Raw genomic sequence first — 14,622 nt, forward strand, 5'->3', positions numbered from 1 at the left:
ACATGATTGTTATGAAGAGCTTACATGAGCTAGGGTTTCATTTTTGAGCAATTTCCCCAAGTGGTAGAGGCTCAAGCTGATCAGGGCATTTCATGGTCATCTGAGGACCAAATCAGTCAACTGTGCAGTCAACTAAGGACTTTGAGAAGGGGGAAGTGAGTTGAGACACCTCATTCATGTTTAAAAGAGGTCCATTTGTCAGTTTAAACATCTATCTTGAAGATTTTGAAGTCATGGCAAAAGTTTCCAAAAATGGAAAGTGACCTGTAATTTCAAGTTTCCAAAAATGGCAAGTTTTTGGTTCACATTCAACCTGACTTATCAACATCAAAGAAGCTTCAAATGGATTTTTTATGAACATGAAAGTTGAATATCTTTCTCTCCCCTTTTCAAAAAGTCCTATTTCATGATCATCTGATGATTGGTTGAGAAGTTATGGCTAAATGATCACAAAGTATACATGGAATTTCAAAGTGACATAACTTTTGATTCAAAACTCCAAATTGGTCCATTCTTTTTGCAAAATACTTCTCATGACCAATACTTTTCAAATGAAGTCTTGCCATGCATGGAAAAAGTTCATATGATCATCATTTCTCACATGTGTATTTTGGAGGGAAATCTCACAATTTAAATTTGGATGATCATGCAAGCAAAATACCTCTTCCATCATGTTTATTAGTTGGTTTTAAGTGAATTTGAAGCATAACATGGTACTGTTCACGTGCTACATGACCATGCAAGTTCATTTTTGCATTTTTGCATTTTACTTCATATTTCCTTAATCATGATTAACCAAGGCCTAAGTGGATTAGCATTGTGATTAACACATCATATAAAAGCCAAACCCTAACTGTTTTTGCTCATAACTAACTTTTCAGATCCAAAATCTCAATTTCCCTCCAAAATTCTCTCATTTTGATTTTCAATTTTCTTCACATAAACCTTCAATTTCTTTGCATAATCATGATCATGGAGCATCACTGAGTAAGATCCAACCACTGGTTTGAAGAATTAAGCAAGAATTCGAGCTACACAAGTGCATGAGCATGGAAATGGAAGCTTGGAATTGAATCAGATCTAGGAGTTTTCAAGCATTTCTTTGTGCACAAAGCTTCAAAGCAAGGTTCAGGAAGTTGATCTGGAGAGTTTGGAAGCTTGAACACGCGAATTCATCCACTGCCATTTCAAGTAAGTTGAAATTCGATCCTTTTATTTTGCCATTTTCTTGCCATGAATGTATAGATCTTGTTACACTGAGCATGCTGATATGATTTGTTTTGAAAATGGATGAGAAATGAGCTTGATATATGAACTGGAATTTTTGATGTCAATTATGTTTTGCTTCGATCCGTGAGATATAGGAAGAATTAGGTTAAGTGAATATGATATTTGGACTCTAGGTTGCAAGAGCTTTCGATTGATATAGATTCATTGAATTCTAGAAAAAAATATGTTGATCTCCGCCGGAGACGACCGGAGAAGACGACCGGAACTACTGTTCCGGCGTCTGGTTTTGTTTCCCTAGGGTTTGGTCCATGTTGGATCCACGTGCGCGCCTGTTTGGCAATTCCATTGGCCACGCTTCTTTTGACTCGCCTTGTGTGCTTTGACCTGATGACGAGGCTGCCACATATTAAATGAAACGATGTGTTTCATAGGCGCTTGTGATCCTTACTTGCGTGAGTTCGAGTCCAGGCCATGGCATTTTCAGAATTTAATTTGAATTCTCATTTCCTGAGCGCATGAGTTCGATTCCTGGTGGCGCATTGGCTGATTTATTTTCAAATTTCATTTTCCCTCCATTATTTCATTTATTATTTCATTTTATTTCTTCAACTTTAAAAAATCATAAAAAATGGAAAAATGCTTCAATTTGATCCCAATTTTTTTTTCACATTTTTGTTTTGATCTCTAGTTTTTTATAGCATTTACTTCATGAATTGTTTGATTCTGGATTTTTAATTTGGAATTTTTTGTTTGAACATGGTGCCAATTTGATATGTCATGATGAATGCTTTGTGAAATGCTATGTGTTGATCCAATTGATCTGAAATTTGGTGTGCTTGATCCTCACATGTGATATGATTTTTGAGCTTTGGTTTGAGATTTTTATCATATGCTATCACTATTTTGGACACATGATGATGTAGTGTGACAATTTGTGTCACATTTTGGTATTCAATTTGTGCATTTTTGTTTACCTATCATTTGAGATCTTCTGGATTTGATTTTTTGCATGATGTTTGTTCATAACATGAGTAACTTACATAAAAAATCTCAAGGCCATTAGATGCATTTCTGTTTTGATTTGGATTTTCTAATTTGGATGTCCAATTTATGCACATTGTCTTGCCTTTGCTTTACATGGATCATTTGAGCTACTTGCCTTGTGAATTGAAGCTGGTCCTTTTGAGGACATCTTATGACATGTTTGAACTTGATTTGTGCAAAAGATTGACTTCTGTTTTGATCATTTGATTTGGTTTTGAACCTAGTCTTTGTACTAGTGTTTTGTACATAAACTGATTGTGCTTTGTGTTTCAGGTTTGGACATTAGCCTTGATGATTGGTTTGGTCTCACTTTGTGAGATGCAAATGCTTTTGATTACTAACCCTTGCTGTTTTGTAGGTCAATTGATGTGGTGAACTCATTTGAGTGCTTGCATTTGTGCCTTGCATTGAGTTGTAAATATTGGAAAGTTCCACTGTTGTTTGTTGGTTTTCTGATTGAGATATTAACTGTTTAAGCTTTTGTACAGGTACATTAGTTGCTTGCTAGCTTTGCTTTTGCTTAAGCTTTGGATTATGGTTGATACACCACTGAGGTAGTTTAGCCTTCTTACTCCATGTAGTATGGAAGTCCTGTCACCTTTTTGGCAGGCGTTTTGGCTGAAGTCCTCCTTAAGAGGCTCTGATTGTGTTTGTTTACATTTGTGCCAAAGACCTCCATGATGAGGCATGTTACTTGATAAGACCTCTAAGTAGAGGCAATTGACAGATAGAAGGGATTAGCAATCAATCCCCTGTTATTCAATGAGTCGTTCTTTATGCTCGCACTACGTGCTGATGCTCAAGAACATGTACCCAAGATCTCTGTATAGAGTCAGTCAAGTGGAATAGGGTCCCTCTTTCTGGATCCCCACGCTTTCTTTGATTTGAGCTCACCCAGGCCAGGGTTAAGAGCATGAGGTCTAATCCTCATTACCATTTTGATCTGCTCACCCTAACTCTCAATGTTAGTGGTTAAGAGCTCTTATTTACCCTTACAGTTTGGCTTGTTTGTCGAGGTTGATATGACCCCTCTTGACTAAAGCCTACTCATTGTTTGGGCCTCTTGTGTGGATATAGTGTGTGATACTTGTTCACTGGTGTTGATGTTTTTGAGCTGACTTGCTTCCTGTGTGAGTTAGGTTCTGATTAGAGACCTCAACTTAGGGATTATGGATTGCATGACAACTATTAGGCTCGAGTCTTAGTCTCCCTATTAGTTTGTCGTTTCCCTGGTCTCTGGTTAGGAGAGTGCTTCTCCCCTGTTAAGGGGAACTACGTCACCCTGATTCTCATACCAGATGAGATACGTAGGCAGGAGATCGAGCGAGATCTCTCCGGGCAACCTTTTTTTGTTGTGTTGGTTTTGTGTGTGTGCATCACCCTTATTCCCGACTTAGGGATTTTGTTTGCATGATAACTATTAGGCTCGAGTTTCGGAGTCCCTATTATTTTGTGTTTCTCCCCTGTTAAGGGGAACTACGTCGCCCTGATTCTCATACCAGATGAGATACGTAGGTAGGAGATCGAGCGAGATCTCTCCGGGCGCCCTTTTTTCTTTTTCAACCTTTTCGTTTCTTTTGACGTCTCAGCGTCTCTTTGTGTGTGTGTGACAACTATTAGGCTCGAGTTCCAGACTCCCTTTTAGTTTGTCAATCTGATAACTTTTTTTCTTTGGTGTTCGCTGGTTAGCGTGTGCTATTGTTTGGAGTCGGATGTAAGTCCATGTATTGGCATTCTGTTTCCTGTTTGTTTGTTGTTGTTAGGAGTCGGATATAAGTCCATGTATTGGCATTCTGTTCCCTTTTGTGTTTGTTATTGGGAGTCGGGCGTAAGTTTATGTATTGGCATTCTGTTTCCTTGTTTGTGTTGTTTGTTTGGAGTCGGATATAAGCCCATGTATTGGCATTCTGTTTCCTTTTGAGTGTTTCTTTGACGTCTCAGCGTCTCTTTTTGGTGTTTTGTTTCGGCGTGCGTTAGCCGAGCTACGAGTGCTCTGATTCTTCCTCTGGATAGAGAAGATACGTAGGCATAGGATGTGATGTCCTAGCGAGCATGTTCCCTATTCCCCCGAACTACGTTGACTCTGATGTTTGTTCCTGACGAACTACGTAGGCCCAGGACGCGACATCCTGCCGAGTCCCCTTCCTCCATCTTCTTTCACCTGTGTTACTATTCCAGTTTGTGCATTTCTTTGAGCAGTTTATTAGCAACCTTATTCTATTCTTTTCCTATTCTTTTGAGCGTGGATCCCGTCGAGTACGACGGACGTGAGGGGTGTTAATACCTTCCCCTTACTTAACCGACTCCAGTACCTTGTAATCTCTGGTCGTAAGACCGTTCCTTTCCCTTTCTTAGGTTAGTCTTGCGCTTCCTTTCCGTCATAGGATGAATAGCGTCGGTGGCGGCTCTGTAAACTGTTTTCTTTCCGCCGGTTGTTTTTCGCGTTACGACAGCTGGCGACTCTGCTGGGGATAAGACCTCTTTTTCAACCGAGGTAAAAGTTATTTTTCATTGTAGTGAATGTTTCTTATTATGAGTTTTGTTCTTCTTTCTTCGTCTTCCTACTATGACTTTGTTTTTCGTTGTTTTGTAAAAGGGAAATCAATGAACGAACGATAATGATAGTGATTTTCATTGATTTGTAAAAGGGAAACCCAAAAAAGAACGATAGTGATGACTTTATATGTTAACCAAAGAATGAATGATAGTGATAACATGTTATTTTCGTTAATAAAGATCAAAAAATGGGTTCAACCTGCTCTGAAATGTGTTAAGGTTGAATGATTTCTTAGCAATGAAATTGAAAAATGACAAATATATATATATATATATAATATATATATATATTATATATATATATAATATAATATATATATTATATATATATATATATATATATATATTATAATATAGATAATATATATTATATATATATATATATATATATATATATATATATATATATATATATATATATATATATATATATATATATATATATATTATATATATATATCTATATATATAATATATATATATATATATATATATATTATATATATATATAATATATCAGTCATGCTTACTCATAGGTTTGCAATTTAACAAATAAATATTTCAAAAGTATATTAAAAAGTTAATAGAACGAAATCAGTGATAGATATAATAATATAATAAAATTGTTACTTTATTCTAATTTTAATTCTAAAATAATTTAAACAAAATAAAGAATTATAATAAAATAATATTAAATAATTCAAATATCAAATTAAACATAGAAATGATACCTAAAATAAACAAAATAAAATACTTAAAAAAATATAAATAATTTTGAATACCATATATATTATATAGTATAGAATACCAAAAATAAACATAACAATATATTTAATTCATAAAAAAATCATATTAAAATAGAAAAATAAGTAATATATAAATTAAAATTATAAAACAAACTTGAAAGACGAAAAAACTCAAAATTACAATAGGTGAATGTGAGTCAAACAGCAACAAATAATAATAGTTGAACAATTGTAATCAATATTGAAGTGAACATTAACGACAAATATAGTGCTTATATTGGAAGGAAAATAGTTGACTTCGATGTGTTTAAAAACGAGTGCACGATTATGACGGTGTATTGTTAAAAGAATATAATTATAACCACATAATAAAGTTTGAATAGTTTTATAAGAATCTATGATTTTTTGTGTGAAGGGGTGTTTAATGTTTTGATGTCGAAGAATCTTGTTTTAATAAAAAGAGAAATAGAAATGGTTAATTGCAAGCATTTCTTTGAATTATACATTTTCACAAAATGGACTCTAGTTCTTTATTTCAAATGGTTCAAAACTAATAGATTCGGTTTTTGCATTTTTTTCATCCATTTTGGTTCAACAACTGATTAGTAAAGTTGATCAAATCCGATTCAACTCGCATTCAACCTGTTAAACTGGAGATTTCAATTTTTAAAACACAACCAACAATTATAAATAAAATATATTTAAGTTAAGTATTATTGTTTTCTCTTTATAAAAGATAAACAAATAACTTACTAAATCCTTTTTCCTATTGAAAATATGTTTTATCCTATATAGAGATATAAAAGTAAGGAAATTCCGTATTAATATATTTTAAAATTAACCGTCTTAAATGTGTAGGTTAATTAATATAGAATTAATATTCTATATACTAGAGGTTATAGATAAATAAAAAGGTCCTAAATAAATAAAAGTAATTTTAATTTATTTTTGGAATATAATATAATATTAACTTACCATTTAATTTTTTTGGAATGATAAAATATAATATAATATATAAAATGGGGTGAATAATCACCAAAATACACCAAGAAAATCTCTAAGAACAAATTCCATTAACTTATCATTTAGTTTTTTTATATAAATCTATATTATATATTTTTTAAGAGTGTCAAAAGTTCAACCAAATTCCATGTACGCATTTTTGTATTTAAAGTTAAAAGAAATTAAATAATACGGAACTAATATTATTTTAATCTCGATATCCTGAAAATTTCTTAATCATGTGTTACAAACAAGACAGGAATAATATAATTTGAGCAACAACCTATCATGACTGCATTTGATTTTTTATAGTTTGTTTTGTACATTTGAAATAAGGCTAGGTTTTTGGTGCTCTAGTTAAATAGGGAACTAGTTCACCAAAACAATATGGATTCAATATTGGTTGCGAAGATTTTGAATTTTATGTAATCAGACATTGTCGAGTTCAAATTGTTTCAAGATTTGAATTCTATGCAATCAGGATTGTCGAGTTCAATTTGTTTCAAGATTTGAATTCTTTGCAATCAGGCGTTGTCGAGTTCAATTTGTTTCAAGATTTGTATTCTCTGCAATCAGACATTGTCCGAGTCAAGTGATTGCAAGATTTGAATTCTATGTAATGAGACGATGTTCAGTCAATATTTTAAAGCTTAAATGACTTTTCTTTGAGGAAGTCTGATTCTATAAACATGTTCTTCACCGGTACATTTATCAACCTTCACAATCCATCGACTTTGAACACTCTTACTCAATCCAGACCCAAATTTAGGACTAATAGCATTATTTTCACCAAATCTTGTCACCAACAACCCTTCTCCAATAGGAAGCAATTGTGTTTTCGATACACATGATTTCCAACAACCTTTACAACCAAAAGCATTATAACCAACAACAACTACACCCTTTTTCTTATTACCATCACCAATTTGTACTAATTCAACAATCTCTTCATGGTTCACAAGATTACAATCAATTACCACAAAATCACCTTTGTTTACTACATCTAATCCTTGTGCTTCTTTTCCAACCATTAACTCCACTTGATTAGCAGCCACTCCTAGGAAATTCTTGGATGCAATAAGATCTTCATTGTTAGGTACAATGCATATTACATTTCCATTAGTTTGATTAGCAGCAGCAATTAGTGCAAGTGTGGTTGAATCAGCTGCAGCAGCAGAAGCTACTACCATTAATTGTGCATTGTTTCCAGCTGCTAATGCTGATATATATTCAGCAACAGATGGTTCTTTCGCCTTTTGACCCTATTCAAATATAACCAAAAATCAGATCAGAATTTTTTTTAAGAATTTAGAAAAATATATTAATTGAAGAATACTAACAACAATTATTGATGAATACTACTCACCATTTTCAAAGTGCTGAGATATGCTTTAGTGGCATTTTCTGCAGACCAACTAGTACTAGCCATTGTTTTGATTTATGTGGATGTAAACGTTGTGTGTTTTTGAATTTGATTGTAGAGGTTATATATATAGGAGAAAACATTGAATCTTAATATTTTTGACATATAATAAAAATACAAAATTAACAGACAAGGACGTGTTTTACCGTGGATTGAGTTAATTAGCTGAGCAATTCTTTTTCTATTTTTGAGCATTTCTTATCAACTAAGTATTGTGTTCCAAACTAAGTATGACATGTAAGCCTTATCAAAACCATATTTTATATAACGTTTTTGAATAAATAGTCTTATATATAGATTTAAATACTAATAAGTTAATATAATAAACTAATGTACTCCAATTATATTTTAATACTTAACATATTGTTCTAGAAAAGTTAACTTTATCTGGAAGTTTTTTTTAAATATTCAATTTTTTAAAAAAAATTTAAAAATATCCATATTTTCAAAAAAATTATAAAAATGGGCATTTTTTTGCCCTATTTTGTTCATGGTTGTCACCCTAGTTGGCGCCTACCCTTAAAGGTAGGGCAAATCGCCACTAGGAGTGGCGCCTACCCTTGTTTTCTTTTTTAATTTTTTTTAAATCTTTTTTAAGTTATTTTAAATTTATTAATTTATATTTATTATAAATTATATTAATTTATATTAATACATATATATAAATAATGTTATTTACAAGATATATATATATAGATATATATATATATATATATATATAATATATATATATAATATATATATATATTATATTATAATTTATACATACATATATTAATTTAATTTATAAGTAATTAATATTATTTATAAATTTTTGGGAGAATTAGGGTTAATCATGTTAGGGTTAATTAATCAATTATAATTAGGGTTTATTGATCGGTTATAATTAGAGTTTGGTAGTTATGACCTAATTCAAATCCTAATTCCCCCTAAGACTAATTAATCAAGTGCGACACTAATTAGGGTTAAGTACATTGGTGTACAACCTAGATCTTTTCCTATAAATAAAGTGTTATTTCCTTGCATTTTCTTCACCACTATTTCCTATCACTTTCTCTATCAAGTTGAGTTCATGGCATTCCCCAGACCGTCGTCATGGCAGCGAACATCATCAAGGCGCCCGGATCCTAAACCAGTAATCTTAAAAAGGGATGGGCATGTTATTTTCTCGCTTGTGAAACCCCCAATGGAGATGAAATTTTGGAACATCCGTTCGTTGGACCAACTAAAAAGGTCCTTGATGTCTTGGTTAGAGGGAGATTACGAACCTGGTGAAGTCATCAGAAGGATTCAGAGGCTTAGAAGAAGTATCTCATTTGAAACTGGAGAAACGGTATGTTCGTGGGTTGAAGTTGAAAACCACATTGATTGCATCCAAATGATGCATGGATCAGACGACATAGTGTTAACTGTTGTAATTTCCTAGATTTTAATGGTTGTTTGTGTTGTTGTTGTTGTATTTGTTATTGTTCTAGTACTTGTTCTTGTTTTAGTACTTGTTCTTGTTCCAGTATTTGTTTTTGTTTTAGTAATTGGTGTTGTAATGTTAGATATTTGTGTTTGTTGTTCCAGTGTCATCTTCTATTTGGAATAAAAAGTAAACTTTATTGATAAATAGCATTGGTACACAGAGTTATGAATATGAAAACTATGTTGTGGAACTAGATCCACGATATGGACATTTGTTCTTATTATGCCCTAGTTGTCTACATATGCTACACTTCCTCTGCATTTTCTCTGCGACGTCCATTTCAGTTCTAATGCGCCTGCTATTTGGGCGACCATTTTTATTCCGCCGCATCGATTCGTTGTGCCAAACAATTTCCCCGTCATACTCTGGCCAATATGCCTCCAATGCTACCACCGGAAAGGGATTGTCGTATACATTTAGCAATGTTGCAACTTTGTAGATGGGAGACACTAGCGACAATGCATCGAAGTGACTGTGTGAACACGCTGCAATGACATGGGAACAAGGCATACGATAGGCCTGAAATTGACCACAGTCGCACCAACAGTCTGGTATTAGGACCCTATACTCTTGTCTGGGCAGCCCCTGGTTGTGGTCAATTATTTCCTTGACACTAAAAGTGTGGCCATGGCGGTCGAATTCCGTAACCCGATGGCTGTTGGCTTTGACAGATTCCTGCCTCATAAACTTCATGCAGGCATCACTATATACTTGACTCGTCCGTAACACTGCATGCCAGCACTTGCCTCTTGTTACGAACAACGTTGCCATCCGAAAATAGGTCGCACTCACCAAAGCGGTTACCGGGAGGTTACGTATGCCCTTAAATACGCCGTTCATTGATTCCACAAGATTTGTTGTCATGTGGCCCCACCTCACCCCATCGTCGTATGACCTAGTCCACTTTGCTCTGTCAATATTATCGATCCACCTCCCTGCATCAGAATTTGCCAACACTATTTCCCGGCGGTAGTATTTGAATCCAGGTTGGTTTAATGCATACCCCGCGTTTATCAAATTTTGCTTCAAGAAATTATCTTTGAACTCCCGCACAAAATTTTGAGCAATATGTCTGATGCAGTAGACATGCGTAGATGGGGGGTCATGCTAACCATTTGCTGGATTATTGTATGCACTGTCTATAGAAGCGTGCCTGTCAGAAATCACACAGATGCCAGCTCGTGGAGTCACGTGCGTTCGGAGATTCTTAAGGAAGAAACTCCAAGAAGCAGCAGTTTCTCCTTCTACCAATGCAAAGGCTATTGGGAAAATATTAGAATTTCCATCTTGTGCGACCGCCATCAGTAACGATCCTTTGTATTTCCCATACAGCCAAGTTCCATCGACTTGAATAAGTGGCTTGCAGAATGTGAAACCGATGATGCAGGGACGGAATGCCCAGAAAAGTCTATGGAATATTCCATTACCTTCTAGACGAGTTCCGTCAGGGGATTGTGCCAGCAAGGTATCCATTATAGAAACCGTCCCAGGTGAACACAAATGTAGTGCAGCTAGGTAGCGCGGAAGTTGTTTGTATGATTCCTCCCAATTACCGTATACCAGTTCAATTGCCTTGGTTTTCGCTAACCAAGCCTTTCTGTACGACGGTGTATATTTGAAAACAGCAAAACAATGGGAGATAATAGTTTTGACCTTGATTGACGGGTCAGCTTCAACAAGAGGTATTATGGAATGGCAGATCATATCATGGCTAAGTTTGCGATGATCATGTGCCATGTTTGTGTTGACGCACGTGTGAGCTTGAGAAATGGACCCTATCACCCATGCATTATGTTTCTTCTTGTACGATGCCATTAACCTATACCCACACTCCGGGTTTTTGCATAATATAACGTATCTTTCCGGGTTTGATTTGTTAACATCGTAGTCAACACAGTTTTTCAAGTGCCAGTTTTTTATTGCTAACAGACACTCTTCCTTGGTCCGAAATTGGTCACCCTTCTTTAACTCCTCATCAGACCTCATATATGGGTTGTAGAACATATCTGACGAGGGCTCATCCTCGCCTAAGTTAAGGGTTGTGAAGTGCGCAGGAGGTGAGTACCGTTGCGCTATAGGTATTTGTACTTGGTCTTCGTCTTCGGAATCACGGTTCACCAAGTCATCAACCACATGTTCTGCATCATCAACGACATCGTCTTCAACGGGGTGTTCAACGTCTTGTTCGTCATCAACCACATGATCAATAACTTGTGACTGAATATTCTGAGTTGGTTGAAATTGTTCCAACATAATGTACAACACTATATAGTCGTAACCAGAATACTCATGGTTACGAAACATGTATTGTGCCTCCATGTCATTTTGAATCAATGACTTATAAAACCTGACTGAGTTATTCTCAGAAAAAAAAGGTTGTTGATAAAAAATTTGGGACACAGGTTGTCTAAGTTTGGACTCAATCTTTTTTTTCAGATAAGAGAAGTCAACACCTCTATTTAGACAAAAACGAGTGCAATCGGTGTTTCTAAATAGGAAGCCAGACATATCACATTCATAAGTCTCACCATTCACGTGAGCTTTGATTTTGTATTGTGATGAAGATGCCATGATATGTGAAGATTTTGTGAAGATATTGTGAAGATATATGTGAAGATATTGTGAAGATTTTATGAATACCTTTGTGAAAATTTGTGTGAATACTTATACTCACACATCCACCAAGCCTTCCTCACGCATGCCTATCCATCAAATGTCTTCACCACCTAGTCTGCAAGATTCCCACGCATGCCTTACACGTGTCACATTTTTGCATGCAACACTACCACCAAGCCTTCCCCTAGACAAGACAAGTGCAACCTAATCTGTACCAATGCATGCTAACCTATCCACCTAGCCTGCACCTAGCCTGCAAGATTCTCACGAATGTCTATCCATCAATTGTCTTTGTAGGTGTTTAATTGGCTGCATTGTATGGTAAAACACAAATGTCTTGACTGATGTCATGACATGTATATGTAACTACATTGTAGTTACTGCAGGACTAGCTAACACAGGATTATTGAATGCTGTGACATTCATACCTGTCAACAGATACTAAGGAACAGAAGCTCTGTTAGAACTTAGTATTCACTTGCAGTCTGGTTATCAAGGAAGAACCAGACCTGGCATAAGGCCTACTGATTGAATGTCAAACTGGATGTTGTGACATTCATCATTGACAGCAGCTACTGAAGATTGGGCAGAGTGGTGTTCTGCTATACTTCAGCATATTAGTTAGTCTGTTCTTCAAGAGAATTACAGAACTAACCTAAGGCCAACTGTGTAAATGTTAAGTTGGACACTTTGACATTTACTAATGTAAGCTGGTACTGTAGTATGGTCATATTGATCATGTACAGGTCAGCAGTTTTGTACAGTCTGGTTTCTGGGAAAACAGACTCAGCATATGGACCTTGATGTCAAGCTGAATGTCGTGACATTCATGCCTGACAGCATATGCTAAATTGTAGGTTGTTCAGTTTTCTGTTACAGCTTTCTCAGGCTATTCTTTAGGAAGTCAACAGCTTAGAGAAAATCCAGGAAATCAACAACCAAGCTACATTCAATGAACCTAACAAATAGCCTATTTGTTAGCAACCTAAATATTGAATTTGAGGGAACGTATGTGACCTAAAATTCAGGAAAATACAGGTGCAAAAGCCCAGGTGCTGCAATATAAAAAGGAAGGCATTCCTCCATTCAGTTTCAGGGATTTTGAGGCGTGAAGATTTAGTGTGTCCATCTTACTTCACTGCTGTATTTTTGTGAGTCTAGAATTAGACGTATCTTGTAAGCCAAGTCATTATCAAATAGATGATTGCTTTGGCATAGGGTGTTCATTGAGTTGTAAGTGTTGTGTCACTCAAAGCTTGTAAGCGTGAGTGCTGTGTATCTTGGTTTAAGCTGTGAAGCATAACCAAGAGTTGTTTTGAAGTGTGACTTCAAAGTGTTTTTAATATCACTGAGGTGATTGAGGGGGAGTGAGTAGGAACTCTGATCTTAGATTAAGATTGAAATTGCATTGGGTAGGGATTAAGTGATAAGTTGTAAACGGGTGAGTTTAGCTTTGAATTGATACTACTAATAGTGGATTTCCTCCCTGGCTTGGTAGCCCCCAGATGTAGGTCATGTTGGACTGAACTGGGTGAACAATTACTTGTGTTATTTACTGCACTTACAATTAAGTTCTGCATAATCCCTGTCTGTGCAGAATTGGATGTCATAACAACCAGTGTGACATCCAAAGTCTGATAACTAGAATTTTAGTCTTCACCACCTAGTCTACAAGATTCCCACGCATGCCTTTTCAAATATGTTGTCTCGGCTTTAGCTTTGCTTGCACCAACATTAGCTTCGTCTTCATGTGCAAATTGAAAGTGAATAACTCCATAGCGAAAAGTTTAACTTCTTGAACTTCCAATACTGAATATCACGCTTCAAACAAAAAGAAGCCATAACAAGTGAATGAAATAAAACATCTACTTAACAACTTGTGAGCCAGAGGAGCACAATAAGAGAATTCAAACAACAATGATAACTCTGAATTTTCAGTTACTGTTCTTTCCTTCATCAACGAAAAGACTGATAGAATATGCAGGATACAATGTTATTCAAAAGCTAAACTATCTCCTTTTTCCATTATGTGTTTAAAATAATATTCAATCTTATTTAAGCTTAATTATTTATTTTAAACAACCTGATTAACTAAATTGAATTAAAAACCAATTTAAACTTTCTAAAACTGTTTTACTAAAATAATATTCAAAGCATCCGAGTACCCTATTTTTCTAAAAATGTCTTCACCACCTAGTCTGCAAGATTCCCACGCATGCCTTACACGTGTCACATTTTTGCATGCAACACTACCACCAAGCCTTCCCCTAGACAAGACAAGTGCAACCTAATTTGTACCAATGCATGCTAACCTATCCACCTAGCCTGCACCTAGCCTGCAAGATTCTCACGCATGCCTATCCATCAATTGTCTTCACCACCTAGTCTGCAAGATTCCCACGCATGCCTTACACGTGTCACATTTTTGCATGCAACACTACCACCAAGCCTTCCCCTAGACAAGACAAGTGCAACCTAATTTGTACCAATGCATGCTAACCTATTTACCTAGCCTGCACCTAGCCTGCAAGATT

The 14,622-nt window shown here is 35.3% G+C and overlaps 1 protein-coding gene across 1 annotated transcript; it reads right to left on the reverse strand.

The window, feature by feature from the left end:
• Nucleotides 1-6,781: 6,781 nt before the first annotated feature.
• On the reverse strand, nt 6,782-8,134 carry LOC127115678 (uncharacterized). Its single transcript, XM_051047155.1, has 2 exons — nt 7,945-8,134; nt 6,782-7,840 (listed from the first exon to the last, which is right to left on the reverse strand). The coding sequence occupies exons 1-2, from the start codon at nt 8,005-8,007 to the stop codon at nt 7,229-7,231; spliced, it is 675 nt and encodes a 224-aa protein (XP_050903112.1). The 5' UTR covers nt 8,008-8,134; the 3' UTR covers nt 6,782-7,228.
• Between the last annotated feature and the right edge of the window lie 6,488 nt (nt 8,135-14,622).

This window comes from Lathyrus oleraceus, chromosome 1 (genome assembly GCF_024323335.1).
Source record: "Lathyrus oleraceus cultivar Zhongwan6 chromosome 1, CAAS_Psat_ZW6_1.0, whole genome shotgun sequence".
In the NCBI taxonomy this organism is placed as follows: Eukaryota; Viridiplantae; Streptophyta; class Magnoliopsida; order Fabales; family Fabaceae; genus Lathyrus; species Lathyrus oleraceus.

Excerpts from the sequence above, each read along its gene's own strand:
- LOC127115678 (XM_051047155.1), bottom strand. The coding sequence starts at position 8,007 with ATGGCTAGTACTAGTTGGTCTGCAGAAAATGCCACTAAAGCATATCTC. Across the intron at positions 7,841-7,944 it reads ATCTCAGCACTTTGAAAATG|GGTCAAAAGGCGAAAGAACC; the intron begins GTGAGTAGTATT and ends ATATTTGAATAG.